Here is a 22,005-nt window from a genome sequence, read left to right on the forward strand (position 1 = left end):
AAGTATAGAGTACATTAATCAAATATCAAGTACTTTTTATTAAATTAAAGTAAAACGAACAAACAAGTAAAACAGCCACATAGTCAGTACAGGTAGGCCTATATATATATAATATGATAATGATTAAGGTATGATAATAATATGATAAAATAATATGATAATGTAAAAGTATAATGTCCAACTATCCCCGGGTTCTAGTTTTCTTTATTTATACTAGGCCCTGCAGCCTGTTGCATTTGCAGAAAATAAGGTTCTCCAGAACGGCATCGCTCATTGAGGCGCGATGTGGCCTCATCAAGATGCCACCGTGAAAGAATATCCTCTCGACGGCAGCAGAACTTGCCGGCACACTCAACACTTTTTGGGCAAGAGGGTACAGCTTGAAGAGTATTTCCTGCTTTCCCACTGGTCCTGCCTCTGCCATTGTTAAAATAAATCTCTCCTCACATTTTATTTTTCTGAATTCTCATAGACACTTAATATCATACCATGTTACTTGCACAACATTTAGGTAGTCTATGTGACTTTGGATTGACATTTCAATAAGAAAAATCCCTTGTTTCAACATACATTACACACGTACAGAGTACAAACAGAGAAATTGTGGTGCTGAACAAAGCAGGTAGTACACAATACAAATTGGATCACAGTTTAGGTAAAGTAAAGAGAAATATTATGTGTCAACAGGGAGTTGAAAACTCTCTGGTGCAAGTAAGAGTAGAGTATATTTGATGTAGAGTAGAGTATTTTGATGCAGGTAAAGTAGAGTAGAGTATTTAAGTTTGCAAGTAGATTCCGAGTACTTTCTTCCCAAGGGAGTGCAAGTAGAGTATACTTATCCCATATTATGGCCTCTTCGAGTAGAGTAGAGAGTAGTTGAAATCGGTACTCGAGTAGTACTTGTACTCGAATTTGTACTCGAGTAGCACAGCTATGTCCAATGGCTGTACAGACATCAGACTTCATGCTAGTTTAGTAAGCAGTTTAAAAGAACACAGTAAAGCAAATTATGTAACAAAATTTTATGAAAAGTTCTTCAGTTGTTTTTTTATTTTACTGGTCTATTCTCAACACTTTACAGATGGCCACAAACCAAACATTTGAAAACGAGTTTATTTAACTGTAGTTGTCTCCTCTTTCATATTTGGCCGAATTCGTTTCAATCCTTTCTGGTCGTCAAACTTTTTTTGGCGAGTTTGTTTGCCGACAGCTTGTCTTGTCGGCAAAGCTAAAACAGTAAAACATTGTCAAGCAAAACCTTCTTGGACGCTGAACGGATATGCATATGCGTATTGAATAGTGCAAGCCTGTTCTTATACTCGTTGTAGAGTGTACCATAGTTTGCACTAACGGTTGTATGTAGGTAAAACTAACTTTGATAGTCCAACCACTATTTAGGTTTTTTAGGGCTTTTCTTCGTTTGTTGCATGAGCGTGATGTTACTTTTTATAGTTAATAACTGTGTAAGGAGTTTACACAGTGTACAAGCAAGTTTCCTGCTAAAGATAATAAGTAGTTAGCTATCAATTGCACGTTATTAATGTTACATTAATTGCTAAATGGGCAGGTAGATATATTTCTTAAAGATTTGCAATAATCCATTAAACGTGTGGACCTACAACTGTACAAATGCTGTTTCTTTCGTGTCCCCGTATGGCAGTTGAACTCAAAACAGTGCTTACTGGGAAGGTTATTTCGACAATCTGTACTGCGAGAATATGCATGCACATACAAGCTATCAAACGGGAAATGTTGAAACATGGTAATATTTATGTACTGAAATAGTAAAACTAGCTATGATCAGTGGGAAGCCTTGGAAATATCACCTTTTCTCATTTTTAGTTTTAGCCACTGCACAGAATACATATTTTAGAAAGGGAGGTTCTTCAATATCCATAAGCATAGTTAATACATTCTGTTTCTGTAGCAAGTACAGTAGCTGCTATCATTTACCTATCTGAAAATGCGACGGGCCATACTGCTCCTGGTTGATGTGCTTTTTAAGATGAACCCTTGCGATGTACTTGAATTAAAAAAATTATGGCGGATTAGAGTGCCCCGAGTTAATAAACCGAGTTATATTTACAAACTCGAGTTTGTAAATATAACGCGGTTTATCAACTCGGTTTGCAAACTCCAGGCACTATGAGACTCCATAGAAAATTAATTGTAGCCAACAAGCTTCATGTGAAACAAATTAGGAGAGCTGCTAACCTTTAATTCAGAGCAAGCAATAACCTGGTAAACTAGAGTGCTCAAGCAAAAAGGGTGAACGCCGCTTTTCAACTGACATTTCTTTTAAATTTTATGCAGGGAGACAAGCTTACTGCCAAATAGCAGTAGTATTTGTTAGTCATTGTTAGCTAGCTACTCTTGCACACAGTTTTCAAAAACTTATAATTTATGCCCAATTTCGTTTGCGTTAACATTTGTAAGGAGTTTGAAACTTAATCAAAGGTATGACTTCCTTATTTTTCTTTCGTTACAGTTCATGTCAGCAATAACCATTGAGTTCTTTGCTTCACAACATGAGTTAGTTGCAAAAGAAAACCCTGAATAACTCCATAGTCACTCTTCTATAATGAATAACTAGCCTTAGGCCTACTATTTAAATGCTCCTACACTTTGATGCTTCCAAATCTTCATGATTGGCAGATAGCGGACCCGGGAATCTATTTATCATTTGCATCTCTCTCATTCATTTGCCTTCCTCAGAGATAGATTCCTCCTGCTGATAGCTGTGCAGAGTTAGTTTTCTTGCTTCAGCAAAACTAGTTTTCAGGTCAATAATGTTGACCTGAAAACTTGGCCATGACAGTTTGTAATGCATCGCCTTCAGACCTAACCACTCAGGAAATAACCAGAAGTGAACAGTGTTTTTCACGTTCTTCTCATTTCAAGTTCATCCTATATTACATCTATTTTCCTTAGTCTACTACCATAGGTCCTTAGGCTACTACCATAGGTTTTTAGGCTACTACCAAAGGTCCTTAAGCTACTACCAAAGGTCCTTAGGCTACTACCATAGGTCTTTAGGCTATTACCATAGGTCCTTAGGCTACTACCATGGGACTATAGGCTACTACCTTAGGCTACTCCATAGGTCTTTAGGTTACTACCATAGGTCCTTAGGCTACTACCATAGGTCCTTAGGCTACTACCATAGGTCTTTAGGCTACTACCAAAGGTCCTTAGGCTACTACCATAGGTCTTTAGGCTATTAACATATGTCCTTAGGCTACTACCATGGGACTATAGGCTACTACCTTAGGCTACTCCATAGGTCTTTAGGTTACTACCATAGGTCCTTAGGCTACTACCATAGGTCCTTAGGCTACTACCATAGGTCATTGTAAGGTGACTAGGTTTCAATCAGACTTTCAATCATGCTGATTATTATAACCTTGTGAAAGGCTTGAAAGATTCAAACACATTGCATATCAATTAATAATATTCACTGCTGCTAGCATGAGGGATCTCCTGACTAGCTGCAGATAAAATATTTTTTAACAACTCACTGATGTAAATGGTCACCTTCCGACTGACAATAGCCTCGCTCCAAATTTTTTTTATCATAGAATGGTCAGATTTTCAGTCTTTTTTCTCCATAGAAGCTCATGCCAAAAGGGTTTCATCTGATATTATCTGAAATATTTATTGCTATCAGGGATGGATACCTTTTTTGGGTGATCTAAACAGCCGCTACAACTCTAGTGCGTCATCTTTTGCAGCAATGCATCTCTCATACTAATGAGTCTATCAATCGTGTAGAGCATGGCAATCACACCGTAGTTTTACCCTAAACTTTTGTGTACAATTTTTATTTAGAATCGCATTTACTTCACTACTGCAGTTGACCAACCTTTTTCGCAGTGATGATCTCTTTGTTTTTAGTCATCGGCATCACTGGAGATCCTAGAGCAAAGATGAGTTTTTATCAATACAGGCAGCTTAAATGCTTGGCTTGGTATTTGCGGCCTCAACTACCAAGATATGTAAATATCTTACAGTTACTTACCTTATTTTACAAGTTCCTTGTCAACTAGCTTTATTACTCATTATGCAATCTTATTGAGTGCATGTGGTATATTATTACTATAGCGTCGGCAACCAAATTATCTATCACAAAAAGCTAAACAAGGTTTCAGTTTATTTATATAGATCAATGCATGCAAATATGGCAGAAAACCGCAGTTGTAGAACACATTTCATAAGTGTTGTCATGTGACTGATCATAAGTGTTGTCATGCGACTGATCATAAGTGTTGTCATGTGACTTAGCAAAAGTGCGGTTCTTTAGTCCTTTAGAGACAGACACAATAATTTTTGCAGTCTGATGGCGTGTGGAGGCACTTGTCTAGTATTCCACTGAACACAGAATGGGAGGCATTGGCTAAGAAGCAGCTCAAGGGCGCTGACCCTAAAGAGAAGCTGACATGGCACACCCCTGAGGTATGCTCCGTGACAGCTTATTTAAACTACTTTTGTTACTAGATCTGTAATTATTATGAAGTAGCCCAGCGTGTGGTGCACCCATTTACAAGGCAATTTCTAATAAATAGATGAATATATTGATAGCCTCGGTTTGTATGTAGATGTTTCACTTGTGATATTAGTCAGAAGAGACAATCACTCTCAAAATATTGCAGGCGAATTATTCGATCAAAAATTCTTTAGAAGAAAAGTTACTGTAGGCCTTGCCAGTTGCTATGAGCAGTCTCTGGACACAATTGTTAACATGGAGAGCATTTGGTTAATTCTATAAACAGCTTCCAGGAAGTTTTTATAAAGGTTTTGGCATATTCTCTGACGTCAGGAACTGAACTGTTCACTGGGAAAAGAACTACATACTTGATTCGTGTCAGTTTACATACTTTTTTACAGTAAACTTGTTGTTCAGCAGTTCATTGTCAGCCATGATGGTTTGTTTTTGGCACATTTCCTTTTTAAGTTAGGTATGATAGTTTTGCCTAGCGCTGCTCTTTCAAAACTCGTCGATGGCCTGCACACAATGTTATAGAAACACATTCAGTTCATGCCACACCTAACAACCTTCAAGGTACACAGCTCAACTGAAGCACCCGCTATCTGACTTCAAGAATCGAATAAAACAACACATGATACGTTCTCTCCTAAATTTGTAATAGTTCTTCTGTCATAATACTCTTTTCTAATGTTCACTAATTTTAAGGTGTTTGTCTCTTTATTTACTTGATGTACATGTATATTTCCTGTTCTACAAGAACCATTGAACCTGAAAATGTCTTAATTCTGTCAACTAAACTATTTAAAAGTTATGGTGTATAGAAAATATAGCTTCAGCTGAGATATAGCTTCAAAAATTAATAAGAATAGCACAACCTTTATACACAGTCACTGTTGTGCTGTCGTTGGCTACACCAGGATTGTCAGCATTTTCAGTATAGTTGGCTGCTGTTAAACCCAACAGCTGTACGACTAATGCTGAAACTTCATGCACAGGCAACATTCAGAGGGCAAAGCAGATATGGCTATTCTTCTATGTAGGTCAAAAACATGGATGCTATACGTATATAATATACCACGTTGTATGTGAAACTGTCTCAGACTATTATAAACTTCTGGTTAAATTTTTTTATTTGCAAGTAGTTTCTTTCACTGACATCACATGCTGAAGTATGTCGTTCATGAGAGGTTTATATTTAAGCATGTTCAGGTGTTTCCTAGGGGATTCCGGTTAAACCACTCTATACAAAGGAAGACACCGATGGCATTGACTTGGAAATTCCTGGTAAATTCCCATATACCCGAGGACCTTACCCAACCATGTACACACAGCGACCCTGGACCATCAGACAGGTGTGTGAGATGTGTTGGTGTAATCTTTAACAGGATATGTCTAGTGTGATCAGTATTTTCTCTGATGTGACTCTATAATAGGAGGTACGTTCTGATTAGGGTATCGCAGTGACCTTTCCTCCCATGTAATTATAAAATAGTTCAATGCATCTCTGAGGATGTATGAAGTGAATAGCCACTAAGGTGGCTCCTGTTCAGAGTCTGCTGTTAGTTTGTATTCATACTCGAGTCGTCAAAGTAATTTTTATCTGTAGATGCTATGAGAGAATGAAAAGGTAACACACCATGACCTGTAGGTAGAAGATTACAGAGGATTTCATTAATGATTTAATTTGCTCATACTATGCTTTTGAAACAGTACATACCTATTTGTGTATGTTTAGATAATTTGAAGAATAGTTTGTACTTGGCTTTCTGCTCCTGTCAGTTTCAAGGATACAGTCTTTTCTCTCATCAGACTGTACTTTTTGCAGTATATTTACCGTATATAGATGTATAGTTATATACCGTATATAGGTGTATAGTTATATACTGTATATAGATGTATATTTACAGCATAGGGTGTATATTGTATATAGATGTGTATTTGCGTAATTCATTTTAGTAAAATCCCTTTAACTTATTCCATAACTGGCTCTCATAGTATTTTGAGCTCTCTTTTTGGGTTTATCTGCAAAAACCCATAGCATTAAATTGATCTGTTTCAAACAGTTAAACCAATAGCCCCTATTATTCAATCATGGGCTAGTCTTGACAGGCCTGGTTTTAGTATAGAAGTCCAATGATGTTCTAGTGACTACTCTAAATCATCTCTGTGTTATTAGTTAATATTTAAGGAATGCCTATACCAATAATAGTACATGTATTGTAGCAATTCCATTACTTGGATTAGTGTCAAAACTTGTTAGCCAAACGCCATTTAGCTAACAACTTGGAATTTTGGCACTTCATGTAAAGTCAGCAAACTGCCAAAATGCTGCCACTCGTATAATTTAAGTTGGCATAGAAATGATATGATATCCTGCTGTTGCTACACCTTTAAATTTATGACAGCTACCTACATGTGGCTCTTGGATTGAACCAATCACAGCTATTTTCAAGTCCTGTAGATTGATTCGGCCAAAGAAGATTATTAGCAACTTGATCAATTGTAGTATGCTGGCTTCAGCACGGTTGAAGAAAGTAACAGATTCTACAAGGCTAACATCGCGGCTGGACAACAGGGTCTCAGCGTTGCCTTTGATCTAGCTACTCATCGGGGGTAACTATTGTTTAGCGATATTTCATTATCTCCCATGTTCAATATGTCAGCCACACTTCTCTAAGAGCACTGGTGTATGCGATTGGCTGGCTTGCAGGTATGATTCGGACAATCCGAGGGTGAAAGGGGATGTCGGTATGGCCGGTGTGGCTATAGACTCTGTTGAAGATATGAAGGTGAGAATATAGTACATAATGTTGTAGAGTGTCTTGAAATATGAGGACACCATACTTTACGAAATGACAACTCCATACTTTGTAAATCACAACTCCATACTTTATGAAATGACAACTCCATATTTTATGAAATGACAACTCCATACTTTATGAAATGACAACTCCAAACTTTATGAAATGACAACTCCATACTTTATGAAATGACCACTCCATACTTTATGAAATGACAACTATATACTTTATGAATTGACAACTCTAATTCTTGTTATACAAGCACTTCCCTATTCATTTTCATCGCCGAACTGATGAAGGCTGATCTGGTCACAACTGACAAAACAAATGAATAAAACACTTTTGAATAAAATGAAAGAGGCTGAAAATATTTTGAAAAAAAGACATTGGAATATATGGAAACAATGTTATTAGAAAGTCATTCAAAGAAGTCTAATATTTTTACACAAAGATTTCTACATATATTTAGTAGACCTTGAGCCCCTCGACGCTGCATCTCCAGAGTGAATCAAATAGTTCTTGAATTAGTTGAGCCAGAGTCATTTGCAAAAAATTGAGGAGTCAACACGATTTCATCATTAATACAACTGATGATTTTTCACACTATTCTTGTTGGTATACTACTGATCATTAAAAAGTGATGAAGGATTTTCAAATGGTATCTCAGAACAAAAGCTGTTATTTATTTGTAATTTGTGACCTATAATTTATAATCTTGTCAAAAAATGCAGTGCAATATATACAAACCGTCCTGATTTTCTGTTATTTAAACTTGCTGACTCTGTGACTAGTTATGAAAACACCCTAACTCAGATTTTTTGCGATGAGATCTACACTTCCCCCGTTTTCACGATTGGTTCTTGGCGTTCTTGGCCCCTCTGGGAACAACTCGCATTCTAAATCGGGAGGCCATGTGTTAAACGAATAACACCGGCAAGTGGTGGGTGAATAACACCGACAAGTGCTGGGTGCTCATGTTGAGCCAAGATGGAAGCTTTTGGCACAGCTGCTAATGACTATGCTGAGAACTAGTATAATGGATGGGTAAATGATGCATACATATAAGTATAAAATGGGTGGGTAGATGATATAAGTATACATATAAGTATACTGACTCTAATATGTAAGACTAATTTTGGTTCAGTTGGATACAAGGTTTATAAAGGCAAGAGTGCCTCCAGCCAAGACCTTGAATGTGCAATGTCGTTCATTACACAGACATTCACATCCACTAATACTATTTTTGTAGCAACTTTTTGATGGAATACCCCTCGAGAAGCTCTCTACTTCTATGACGATGAATGGAGCAGTCCTACCAGTTTTGGCTATGTATATCGTGGCAGCTGAGGAGCAGGTAAGATATCCGTAACAAGAGTTATCATTGTTAGTACCCGTTTCAGTTCACCCTTATAATCCATTTTGTGTCTCCCTAGGGAGTTGCAATGGACCAGATGGCTGGCACCATACAAAATGATATACTAAAGGAGTTCATGGTTAGAAACACTTACATTTTCCCTCCAGCACCTTCTATGAGAATCATATCAGACATATTTGCTTTCACTGCGAAGGTGAGGTGTTTTATTTGTGCTTAGTTTGCTATGAACTATTTAATTATCTTCTCAGTAACAAAAATATCCCATTGATAGTAGCTTTCCTATTTGTATTCTCCATATTTATAGCACATGCCAAAGTTCAACTCTATCTCAATCTCTGGTTATCATATACAAGAGGCGGGGGCAGATGCAGTGACTGAGATGGCCTTCACCATAGCAGATGGCATACAGTACTGTCGTACAGGTACTTGTGTAGATTGTGTGGTAGATTGCGTGGCTGCTTCTTCTATAGTACTACTGGTAGTTCACTCAAGGGTGTTTTCCTCACTCTACTCTCATTGCATTCTTCCCTGTGTAGCCTACACACATGACTCATGGCCATACCAGTTAATCTATTTCACAACTTTCATATTTAGCATACTGTCCTTGTATTCAAAATACATCAATAAGGCTGGCTGCAATAACTAGTATTGTCAGCAATGACTAGCAATTGTCTAGCTGTGATATGTGTCTCTGTAAGAAACAGCTTAACACTACTTATCACCTGTATGTAACAGTTTCACACTACTCATCACCTGTATGTAAGTTTCACACTGTACTTATCACCTGTATGTAACAGTTTCACACTACTTATCACCTGTATGTAACAGTTTCACACTACTCATCACCTGTATGTAAGTTTCACACTGTACTTATCACCTGTATGTAAGTTTCACACTGTACTTATCACCTGTATGTAACAACTTCACACTACTCATCACCTGTATGTAATAGTTTTACACAATACTTATGATCCCTCTGTAACACATTGTACTCTACCCTTGTGTTCAATGGCTGTAATACTTGATGATGTGATGCAAACACCCTACCAAGGAATAGATCTATGATACTTTGGATAAAGGCAGATATTTGTGTGCGATTATAGAGCATTGACCTATTTCTGTGTGATCCAATAATCACTCTCCCTGCTGCCAGGTCTAGAGGCTGGGCTCTCTATTGATGACTTCGCACCTCGACTCTCATTCTTTTGGGGAATTGGAATGAACTTCTACATGGTGAGTCTTTGGGCAACTGTGTTGTCTTCTATGTTAGGCTCTGATATATACACTCTGTATATTGCCATGTACACTGGGCATATGGTCATATATACTGCATATATAGTCATATACACAGGGTTTATGATATGAATCTATATATATATTTCTCAAAGTGTGTTCGTATGTCGTATATCTGTCTCTCATTCCGGCTATAGCTATTATTATAATAGCTGTAGCTGGACAACAATGCAGACGCAAAGCCATGGCTTACCGCCATTACAAGCCTAGCTTATTAAGCAGCTTACTGGAATTTTCCATTGGCAATGAGCTTGGCTAACAGCTTGAAAGTCACAGTTGTTTGGCAAAGTTTTAAAACCTTTACAGTTGTTTTTATTTTTCTCTTAATTAATTTCAACTACATGAAACACTTCTCTCATGATATGTAGTTTGAAAGTTAGAATGGGAAATGTTGTTATACGCTAAATACAAATCAATTTTCTGTCCAAAGACTTTTTTATTATCCGGGCAACGCTGGGTAGCACAGCTAGTATATGTATATATATGTTCATCAACAGTGAGATACCATTGTTACTGGAGCTTAGGTGGTAGATAAGGGGTAACCATAAGAATGGTAGGTGAGGTGATTTGAAGTTATTTTAAAGTAACTTAACCGATGTTATTTTCAATTGCTCACACAGGCAAGTAGACAGCACCAAGGTAAACCTAAACCACTCAGGTCCATTATTACTTAAAATAATCACCTATTGCTTTTCTATAGCGCTCGTCTCTGTCTTTCAGCAACTGGTAAAACAAAAATAAGTGTGTCAAAATTGGAACTTGCGAGGTGTGTGGTAGCGCTGGCCTGTCAACCACCTCATTATGTCCTTGACAGTCAACACTTACAGAAAGCTGAATTTTACATGGAAAGGCACTTTAAATATCATGTTACGATCAACCCATTTATGTGATGGTAGTTTACTCTGAACACAAAGTTAATCAATAACCTTGGATAACTTGAGCCTTGAATTATAACCGGATGACCAGATGTTGACTGATAACTTCTAAATTACTCACAAATGTCTCTCAGTCTTCCTACAGCTAGTGTGATGTCATGCATTAAAGGAGTTTGCTAGTCTCCTGATTGCCAGTCTCCATTTAATGGTAATTGTTTGAGACAATCAACTTCACTTTAATTACGAGTAGTTTTTCCATGAAACAATTTATAATCGTTTAAAATGCTTATGTACGAGTATGAACAACAACACAGTTTAGTAACAAACACAGAGTCATGTCAGTATAGTCATGTAGTCAACCATTCACTTGACTAGCTGAAAACTTTAATGCCCTGGGCAATGAGGCTTGTGAAGAACGTTTTGGATATAATAGATGGACAGATATGACAGATAGTTAGGCTTAGGCTGTCTGTTTTAGATAGCCTGATGTTTGTCATTAATTTTTTTATTAATGCAACTGGGTGCGTTGGCACACAACCTTATTCTTTAGAGACAGTGCGTTAAAAAATTTAAGTCTACAGCATGCCAGTGTCTATGAATACGAGCATGTCAGTATTGCAGTAGCTCGAGACTCAACAAAGTAAGAAGTAAAAGCCACACAAGCGAAATCCCCCATTTTAGCTGCACTAAAAGTATGAAAATGGGCTAATTTTACAATTTGCTACTATTTAAGCCTACATGGAATATTGAGTACTCAGCGATTAAAATACATATGTAACTATCAGTGTTGCAAAATACATGTACCATCATGCAGAGGAGATCGAGGGAGGCAAATCTACAATTGAAATTTGCATAATTCCTAGCCTATGTAAAGTTGTTGATATTCTTGTAGCGTGTCTTCTTTAAAAGAAGGCTAAATAAATACAAAGGCTTTGGTTATGATCCAACCATTCCATTTATTAAATTTAATACTCACACATTCATTGGTGTACTATTGCACTTTCACTTGTACTAAATTGTATCACACTGCACTCACATCTCACGCTGAATCAATCCTGCATATTATTAGTTGCACTTCTCTATATAATATATAGATATTATCCACTACAGGAAATAGCAAAGATGCGAGCAGCCAGGAAGCTCTGGGCTACTTTGATGAAAAATCTTTTTGAGCCAAAGAATCCCAAGTCTCTCCTGCTACGCACTCACTCACAGACATCTGGCTGGTCCCTTACTGAGCAGGACCCATACAATAACATCATTAGAACAACAATTGAAGCAATGGCCGCCACATTTGGTGGCACCCAGTCACTACATACGAACTCCTTTGATGAGGCTATTGCACTCCCCACTGTCTTTGCGGCTCGAATCGCCAGAAATACACAAATAATATTGCAGGAGGAATCAGGAATTCCAAAGGTACTGTCTCTGGCATTTTTTGTGGATGTAACACAATTGCTAGAAAATGTCTGCTGGCTTGGCTCCATAACATGTCACTTGTTGACAGGTGGCAGATCCATGGGGTGGATCCTACATGATGGAATCTTTGACAGATGATATCTACCAATCAGCTCTGGCTGTCTTCAATGAGGTAAATAGTTCTGTCAAACTTGATGAACCAGTATTTAGGCACTTGGCGTCAGTTGCTTGTCTGGATTTCTCTAGGATGTTATCAATTTTAAGAGGTTATCTAGAATAATTTCTTTCAATAAATTCTTTGTAATTAAAAGTTTTTTATGATTATAATAATTTATAATACTAAAAAATAAAATTATTTATTTTATAAATAATAATTTATAATCGCAATTTCATATTGTTTCCTAAACTAGCGTCAGCGGCTGTCTTGTTGAACTGTTTATTCCTCTAAATATCATTGTTATGTAAACAGCCAACTAAGAGCTAACAATTCATGTCAACAGTGTGTGACTGTTTCATTACACATGTATTTGTTAGTTTGTTGAATCTACTTGTATAACTAAAGTGCTTGTCATTTTATACCGTAGCACTTTCTATGTTGACTAGCTACTAGGTTATGCCTTCAGCTAAACACATCATAGTCTTCACCTTCGTTAGATGAGTTAAAATAAGTCTGGATAGAAACATTGCCTCTTCTTTCCTTCTCCGCACTAGCCTTTAAACCTCTGTTTAGATAGAAGAGATGGGAGGGATGGCCAAGGCTGTTGAAGCTGGTTTACCCAAACTGAGAATAGAAGAGCAAGCAGCGAAGAGGCAGGCCAGGATTGATTCTGGTTCCGGTAGGCTTTTCGAGATCTCACTTCTACATTCTCCTTTCTGAGCTGCATCAAATGTTGTTTATTCAGTCACTCTCATGTGGGTGTTTTAGAGACCATTGTTGGTGTTTTAGAAACTGTTGTTGGTGTTTTAGAGACAATTGTTGGTGTTTTAGAGACCATTGTTGGTGTTTTAGAGACCGTTGTTGATGTTTTAGAGACCATTGTTGGTGTTTTAGAGACAATTGTTGGTGTTTTAGAGACCGTTGTTGGTGTTTTAGAGACCATTGTTGGTGTTTTAGAGACCGTTGTTGGTGTTTTAGAGACCATTGTTGGTGTTTTAGAGACAATTGTTGGTGTTTTAGAGATCATCGTTGGTGTTTTAGATACCATTGTTGGTGTTTAGAGATCATTGTTGGTGTTTTAAAGACCATTTTTGGTGTTTTAGAGACCGTTGTTGGTGTTTTAGAGACCATTGTTGGTGTTTTAGAGACCATTGTTGGTGTTTTAGAGACCATTGTTGGTGTTTTAGAGACCATTGTTGGTGTTTTAGAGACAATTGTTGGTGTTTTAGAGACCATTGTTGGTGTTTTAGAGACCATTGTTGGTGTGAACAAGTTTCGTCTGGAACATGAAGAGCAGATTGAGGTGAGGGTAGTGGACAACACCGCTGTACTCGAAGAACAAGTGCAAAAACTGGAATCCCTTAGGCGGGAAAGAAACAGCGAAGAGGTAACCTATCTCTCTCTTTGCTCAGTATTTGTTTTTTTGCAGCTTGATAGACAACTGTTTGAATAAAACATATTTATATTTTGCTTACGTTATTATTTATGTGAACTATCAAAATGTTTTTTAAGTCTTAAGAGGCCTGATCTGTGAAGTGTTACACTAGTCTTTCACGTTGTTTACTGGGTAATATTTTATGTCGATGAGACATTGTACGGTATAGAATACTGAGATAAGACAGTTAGAATAGCTATACCGACTATAGCTTTATTAAACAAGAAGGCAGCCAATCAATTGTAATATAAGATAAGATCGCTTTTGATAATTGTTGACTAGTTTGTATGGTGTTTAGTTGCTAGGGTTCAGACGAACCGTAACTGCTCGTGTGTAATTATAGATGAAGAATCTAACAGTAGTTTGGTTTGCATGTTGAGTTAGGGAATAGAATTTTACTATTTATTACAAAAACTATAAATATGGTATTACTTTATTAATTACAATTACCTCATCATCTAGTCGAGTTTATTCTTGATCCAATGTCTCCGTTGGATGCGGAGCATCATCAAATGCTTACAACTTTTATTAAATGTTTCAAGTGTAAACATTGCTTCCAGATAAATGGCTCCACAATTTGCACTTTTCTAGTTGTTGCAATATGTGATTTGTTGTAAATATCATTGCTTGTAGATCACACTTCGGATTGACTCTTTGCACCTTTACAATGAGCGCTTTTCATTGTTATTCTTTCATATTTCTCTAGGCTGAGAAGTCTCTGCAAGCAATAACTGAATGTTGTGCCAACAATTCATCGGGAAACCTGCTTGACTTGTCGGTTAAGGCAGCCCGCGCTAGGTGCTCTGTGGGTGAGATTACAGATGCCATGGAAAAAGTAAGCATAGCTCTAGTGTTGTTTTTTTTTTTAATCCGTTTGTTTTTTGCTGTTCTGTAACGGATGACGCTGCTAATTCTAGTATGCATTTGATTGCTGCTGGACAGACCTGTCAGTAGTTTATTAGGATTTACGATGAGCCAGGTCAAGGCCATCTTCATCCTACTAAATGGATGCTTCTAGAAAGCCTATCTTTGAAAGCCTTCATGTAAGTGTTACTTTCGTTGTAGATAAATTCTTGTTTAGCTTTTTTTGTTTTAGGTGTGGGGGCGGCATGTAGCTGTTGAGAGAATGGTGAGTGGTGCCTACAGATCGGCTTATGGGCTTCCGGAAGAAATAGATGAAGTCATCAAGCGTGTAGAGGTCAGTGTGCTATTTTTAGGATTGGAAGTGTTATTCTATGATGGTGGTAAAGATGATTGAGGGCAAGTGCGGAACAAACTACCTATTCAGCCTTAAACTATTACTTGAACTACAATTAATGTAGTTTAACTCCTGATATTTTATAAATAAACATATTCTTGTAGCTTTTGCAATTCTCTCTCTCTCGAGACTGGCTAGCTCTGACCAATATTCTGCATCGTTACATTTGCATCTATGCAATAATTTTTATGACAGGAATTTCAACAAAAGGAAGGTCGTAGGCCTAGAATCCTTGTGGCCAAGACAGGGCAAGATGGCCATGACAGAGGTGCCAAGGTTATTGCTACAGGTTTTGCGGACATGGGCTTTGATGTGGACATTGGACCTTTATTCTCAGTGAGTAGATGCTATGAATTTACATCCTACTAAAGGTTCGAGATCACGTATAGAGTGAGCTGGATATCTGTACATAAAGGGGAGGGTGTGTGCATATGCCAATGTTTTCAGGCACGATGTTTGGTAAAGGGTATCGTGATAGCTTCTCTGGCTACACAGTCCTAGCAGCTCATGTTTCTTTATGTTTTATGCTCAAGCTGGTTGAATATGGACAAATGACGCCTAAACTGACGTATAAACTGAATATTGACCAATGACGTCTGAGCTGGTTGTTTATTGACCAATGATGCCTGAGCTGGTTGCATATTGGCCAATGATGCCTGAGCTGGTTGTTTATTGGCCAATGATGCCTGAGCTGGTTGCATATTGACCAATGACGCCTGAACTGATTGCATATTGACCAATGACGCCTGAACTAGTTGCATATTGACCAATGACGCCTGAACTGGTTGAATATTGACCAATGATGCCTGAGCTGGTTGCATATTGATCAATGATGCCTGAGCTGGTTGCATATTGGCCAATTATGCCTGAGCTGGTTGCATATTGACCAATGACACCTGAACTGATTGCATATTGACCAATAGCGCCTGAACTAGTTGCATATTGACCAATGACGTCTGAGCTGGTTGTTTATTGACCAATGATGCCTGAGCTGGTTGCATATTGACCAATGATGCTTGAGCTGGTTGCATATTGGCCAATTTTGCCTGAGCTGGTTGAATATTGACCAATGACGCCTGAACTGGTTGAATATTGACCAATAACGCCTGAACTGATTGCATATTGACCAATGGCGCCTGAACTAGTTGCATATTGACCAATGGCGCCTGAACTAGTTGCATATTGACCAATGATGCCTGATCTGGTTGAATATTGACCCATGACCCCTGATTTGGTTTAATATTGACCAATGACGCCTGAACTGGTTGAATATTGGCCAACAAAGTTCAATGTTCTGTGTCATTTTTACAAATCCTTCCTATCGTTTTCTATTTATTAGTTGCCACAATGGTATACAAGTTGCACAATTAGTTATCACAATGGTGGGTTTGCTGTTGCCTGTAACTTTTGCTGTTGCCTGCACAAAGTGTGCCTGTTGCTAATCAAATTAGCCAATGTGATACTAAAATGCTACAGACAAACAAACATCAACAAGATGGGCTGACTGCTAATACCATTGGAGCTATGTGCTGGCAAGATTGGTGTAAAACATTAGCATTAGTTGCTACTTATAGTGAGGAGCACGGATGTCTGTATAGACAGAAGCTATTGTTATGCAAACATGGAACATGCATGAGAACTTGTTTAATTTGCAGACACCTGAGGAAGTGGCACAGCAAGCAGTTGATGCTGATGTGCATGCTGTTGGCATCAGCACACTGGCGGCTGGCCATAAAACCCTTGTACCCGGAGTTATTCAATCACTCAAAGCGATGGGTCGCAGGTAAGCACACCACTTCTCATCACTTTCGTCGACATCACCTTGGTGGAAGTTAATAGTTATGATGGGGATAGTTATGTGCAATCTGTACATAACTATCACCATCTGCTATCAAATCTGTACATAACTATCACCATCTGCTATTAAATCTGCACATAACTATCACCATCTGCTATCAAATCTGCACATAACTATCACCATCTGCTATCAAATCTGCACATAACTATCACCATCTGCTATTAAATCTGCACATAACTATCATTATCTGCTATCAAATCTGCACATAACTATCACCATCTGCTATCAAATCTGCACATAACTATCACCATCTGCTATCAAATCTGCACATAACTATCACCATCTGCTATTAAATCTGCACATAACTATCACTATCTGCTATCAAATCTGCACATAACTATCACCATCTGCTATTAAATCTGCACATAGCTATCACCATCTGCTATCAAATCTGCACATAACTATCACCATCTGCTATTAAATCTGTACATAACTATCACCGTCTGCTATCAAATCTGCACATAACTATCACCATCTGCTATGAAATCTGCACATAACTATCACCATCTGCTATCAAATCTGCACATAACTATCACCATCTGCTATCAAATCTGCACATAACTATCATCATCTGCTATTAAATCTGCACATAACTATCACCATCTGCTATCAAATCTGCACATAACTATGTGAAAATCCACTGAGATGAAATAAATTCACTTAGTAAATAGTCCTTCAAAAGGTTCACTGCAACAGCTGATAAACTTTACCATCTCACTGCATCAATATTTGGCTTGTTGGTTAAGTCTCTGTCAAAAGGAACATTTACTTTTATTAGTGGAGTCTCTGTCAGAAGGAACATTTACTTTTGTTAGTTGAGTCTCTGTCAGAAGGAATACTTACTTATGTTAGTTGAGTCTCTGTCAGAAGGAATACTTACTTATGATAGTTGAGTCTCTGTCAGAAGGAATACTTACTTACATTAGTTGAGTCTCTGCCAGAAAGACTACTTTTTACATTGTTATCAACACATCTTAACGTTAATCTAAAAGCATTTTATGCTTATGTTGTCATACCAACACATGATTGATGTAGCACTTCTTACCTATTGTCAAACAGTCAAAAGAATGAAGATCAACTCCTAATGGTTCAGTGGATTTAGTGGACTTAATGGTTTAGTTTCTAAAGATAATGGCACATAAAAAATTAATCAAAGTTAGAACTGTAATTGAGTTTGAGAAGAAAAGTATATTTCAGATTTGGAATCATATCCATATAGATTAACTTAATATTTATGATTTATGCTTATTCTAGTGACATGGTGATTGTTGTGGGTGGAGTTATCCCACCCCAGGACTACCAATTTTTATATGATGCTGGAGCACACCTAGTTTTCGGACCAGGGAGTCGGGTGACTGATGCGGCAAGGCAGGTGGTTGAGACAATAGACACTCTCACAGCTGAAGCTGCAAGCTAGTTTTTCTTTCACTATATTTAAGTTTTGTTTTGGTCGATTCTGCTTTTATTGGCAACTTTTGGTTTGTATGGCGATAGAAGTTTATATTTTTATAAAAATGAAAATTTGGATAAGTTATATGAGTTCAACTAAAAATATTGCAGTTTTACTTTTTTCTTTTTGCTGGAAGTTTCCTTATTTAACTGAGCCTTCCTGTTTGGTCTGACCTGCATATTATCTGTACATAATTTATAAATATACTGTCTGATTACCTGATTGTCTATGTACCTTATGATTAAACATTTATCTGCCACGGGTAGTTCAATAAATGATCTCTGGTGTCTAGCAAGAAAATTGTTAATCTTTTTGTGCTAATGGCTTACTAAGGCTAGTTGAGAATAGATGTCCGATGTCATGTCGTGTCATCATGGATGCTCGATTATGCATACTTGCCTTGTTAAGCCGCTCCACAGATTTTAAGGCACGGTATACGAACTAGTTAGCTTGGATATTTGTTGATAAAGCGAGCCTACATTCACCTATACTCCGTCCTTTTTACCTTGAAGTACTAAGTCTCTGCATTTGTGAGATGAAAATTACTCGCTAATAACGACAAGGAAAGTTTGTGCACAAGTCGATAGAGATTGTAGCCATTTTAGCTGCAATGGTAGTAATTACGCAGACAAATGATAGCCAAAACGGCTGCATTTATGATATCAGAATTTCAGTACGATAATTAAAAGGTTATTGTGTTTTACTAGTTTGAGGAAAAATTGCGTGTATATAAAGGTACCAACACATTTATTGATTTTATATGGTTACTAAAAAAAATTGAAAATACACTAACCATTGGTCTGGTTATTGAGATTTATTGCAGATATGTGAAGCGGGCTATTCAAAGCGAGGCAGCCTAACTATTCTACCGTCAACTTATCAAACTCATCTAACAGTTTATTGCACATTATTTTGTTTGGTTTCGGCCACCATCTTACTTCATTACAGCAGTTTGGAGTCGGTTTCTCTTGACAATTTTCAGACTTCAAGGAAGCAACTAGACTAGCCGCAATGTTGTTATCCATTTGCATATTACGTACTGTAGAGGAATAGTTTGCATCATAAATACCGGACACTAAGGTTGTCACTTGGATATCTGTTTATTACTGTTAGCTGCAGAGTCAATTTCCTGAAATTTCATCATTAATATCCATTAAACCAAACATTAACTTCAAAGAGAAGCTGAAACTTTTTGAAGCTAATATTACAAGGTTCAAAACTCTTGTTTTTCATAAACACCAAGTCACTATTTTCATCAACTGTTGTCACTGACTAATGCTTCATAATAACCTCTTCATAAACATCTGTTATAGGAATAATTTATTTGCTCGTACATAAAATAGAGTATAATACGCAAGCAGTTTGCATAGCTGTAGTTAAAAAGAAAACATAACAAAAACAAATTGAGCAGTGACTGAAAGAAAAAATCAGCCTGTAATAATTAACGTACGCACGATTGAAGTATAAAATATAAAAGTACCACGCTACAATATTCCCAGTTATAACATCACAAAAGTTATGACATCCCTCAACTGAGACAATGTTGGAATGCTAGGGTATATTGGGGTGCTACTGCGCATGCCACAAGTGATGAGCTACACTTGCTATTTTCACGAACACTAAAATATTTACTTTCACTTCAAAAAGTATTTATAACTAAGCGACTCAATGAACGTACTTACACTTTTACGTACCATGGGTCATGACAATCTAAGGTACCTTCGGTAAGTGTGTTCTGTTCTTCCATTACTCAGCCTCCAACAGCAAAGAGCCTTCAATTAGCAAAAAATATGACATCACGGACATGGTTTGAATTACAAAAATAGAGCAAAACAATGGACGAAAAGAAACTTTCATAAACTATTCAAAATCAATAATAAGCTAAAATGAGCATTTATTATTACATAATAGCTGTTGCTGCTAATATTATTATCCCACAAACAAACGAGCGGAGCGAATGTTTGAGTTTTTATGATAAATGCATGTGCACACAACCTATGAAAATTATTCATCAACAACGTCGAAACCCTTGCATCGAAATCTCATCAACAAATTTAACCATTTTTTTGTAGATTCATTAAAGTATAATAACGATACAAAACACATACAAACCTATTTAAACATGTTACCAAGTCTTTGAAAGGTTACCGCAAAATCTTAAAACTAACCCATCTGATCGGATTATACGTAAATAGACAGATTAATTTGGCCAAAAATCGTTATTAAAACTGGCCAAGCCTTACTTTTATCAACATTAAGACCGGCAAACGAAACGCCGAGCAACAGAAAAGAGAACAATTAAGCTGTGCGCATTTCACGAAAAAATAACGTGCACATTTCAAAAGTCTATAGCATTGTCGAATTGGCGACGGTTTCTGTAATTAATGTAGAAGTACAGAAATCGTTTCTTTTTTGCCGATTTCAAAGTAACTGACATTTTGGAAACTTTTGAGTATTTTGGTATTCTAACTGATGTCCAAAGCAGTGAAAGTAAAGGAAATGACGATATTTTTTTCTAACGATTCTAAAGAGATTATTACAATATTTAATTATAAGTTTGGATATTCTTCTTGATACTTCTTGATATTGTTAGCTATGACGTTTTGAAATGCAAACAAAATTGTGCATTGGTTTTCTATTATTACTGTATTAATAATATTGGTTATTCTAATAATATCAGTTCAATTTACTTCTAATATTGGCCAATATTGCATTTCTCCTATTGCAGGGGGAGAGATATAAACATATAATCTTTCCCTTTCATTATTGCTGTTTGTTGTATATAATAACACCAACACCTAGTACATTACAGCTACCATTGCAGTTATCCTATTGTGCTGCAGTGCCATTTGACTGCTAATATTGCATTTCTCAACCATCAGTACCCTTTCTTTTTTCCAATATCACTTTGGTCGTGGGCTGTATGACAGTGGAATTTCTAGTATTATTATATCACCTGTCCATTATTATATTATTTCATTTCTGTACACCACGAATATGAAAACGAGCTGAATGATAGCTACTGCTTCCTCCAATCATAAGCCTTTGTAAGTGGTGTATGAGAAATAATGTTGGTATGTTTGATCCGCTGAAATGACTAGCCCATATTCGACTGATTATAATTTCGATAGTAATTCCTATCTGGAATCATCTTCATTGAAATTTGCTCAAAAGGACTCACAGAATCATCATTAATAAAAGGTGGATTTTGAATCAATGGTAAATTGTCTAAAATGATAAAATGCTGTATGGAAGTCAAAGCTTTTTATTTTCGTGTTACAATAACAGTTGTTTTAATGCGCCAACTTTTATGCAATCACAGCATTCTGTACATCCAATTGATACAACGACTACAATGTTGGCCAATATCATAGACAATATCATAGTTTATAGGTCTATGGCCAATATGGAGCTCAGAACCATAACATCCAGTTTATTAGACTGATGCACTAACCAACTGAGCTAATCAGCGACCTTCAGCAGCGCCAAAATAAATGTGCCGATCGGGGAACAAAGATTGCTGTGTGACAAAAAAGCGAACAGACGGAGAAAAGAAGACGGACAAAAGAAGACGGACAACAGCCAATCTTTACTACAT

General features: G+C 37.1%; 2 protein-coding genes across 4 annotated transcripts in view; one reads left to right on the plus strand and one right to left on the minus strand.

Annotated features, from left to right (window-relative positions):
* The first annotated feature begins 1,220 nt into the window (after window positions 1-1,220).
* Window positions 1,221-18,696, plus strand: LOC137391902 (methylmalonyl-CoA mutase, mitochondrial-like). Of its 2 annotated transcripts, none has more exons than XM_068078457.1 (19): window positions 1,221-1,363; window positions 3,895-3,995; window positions 4,333-4,452; window positions 5,707-5,838; window positions 6,993-7,099; window positions 7,197-7,275; window positions 8,537-8,641; window positions 8,721-8,855; window positions 8,967-9,084; window positions 9,816-9,895; window positions 11,941-12,249; window positions 12,338-12,421; window positions 12,980-13,085; window positions 13,657-13,793; window positions 14,548-14,676; window positions 14,938-15,039; window positions 15,295-15,435; window positions 16,755-16,882; window positions 18,212-18,696. In XM_068078457.1, exons 2-19 carry the CDS (start codon window positions 3,927-3,929, stop codon window positions 18,372-18,374), a joined length of 2,244 nt encoding a protein of 747 aa, XP_067934558.1. In that variant the 5' UTR covers window positions 1,221-1,363; window positions 3,895-3,926; the 3' UTR covers window positions 18,375-18,696. The 2 variants fall into 2 exon arrangements, with proteins under 2 accessions (XP_067934558.1, XP_067934556.1); XM_068078455.1 differs by having other exon boundaries at window positions 1,228-1,359.
* Window positions 18,697-19,710: 1,014 nt separating this feature from the next.
* Window positions 19,711-22,005, minus strand: part of LOC137391406 (uncharacterized) — a 38,885-nt gene continuing 36,590 nt past the window's right edge. For both annotated transcript variants that reach the window (XM_068077869.1, XM_068077868.1), the window contains one exon: window positions 19,711-20,179. In XM_068077869.1, the coding sequence (XP_067933970.1) occupies window positions 20,154-20,179 (26 nt within the window). In that variant the 3' untranslated portion in view covers window positions 19,711-20,153. The remainder of the gene's footprint in view (window positions 20,180-22,005) is intronic.

This window comes from Watersipora subatra, chromosome 3 (assembly GCF_963576615.1).
Source record: "Watersipora subatra chromosome 3, tzWatSuba1.1, whole genome shotgun sequence".
NCBI lineage: Eukaryota > Metazoa > Bryozoa > Gymnolaemata > Cheilostomatida > Watersiporidae > Watersipora > Watersipora subatra.

Coding starts and splice junctions, on each gene's coding strand:
- LOC137391902 (XM_068078457.1), top strand. CDS start 3,927: ATGAGTTTTTATCAATACAGGCAGCTTAAATGCTTGGCTTGGTATTTG. Junction 4,453..5,706: donor TGACATGGCACACCCCTGAG/GTATGCTCCGTG, acceptor GGTGTTTCCTAG/GGGATTCCGGTTAAACCACT. Junction 8,856..8,966: donor TATTTGCTTTCACTGCGAAG/GTGAGGTGTTTT, acceptor CCATATTTATAG/CACATGCCAAAGTTCAACTC.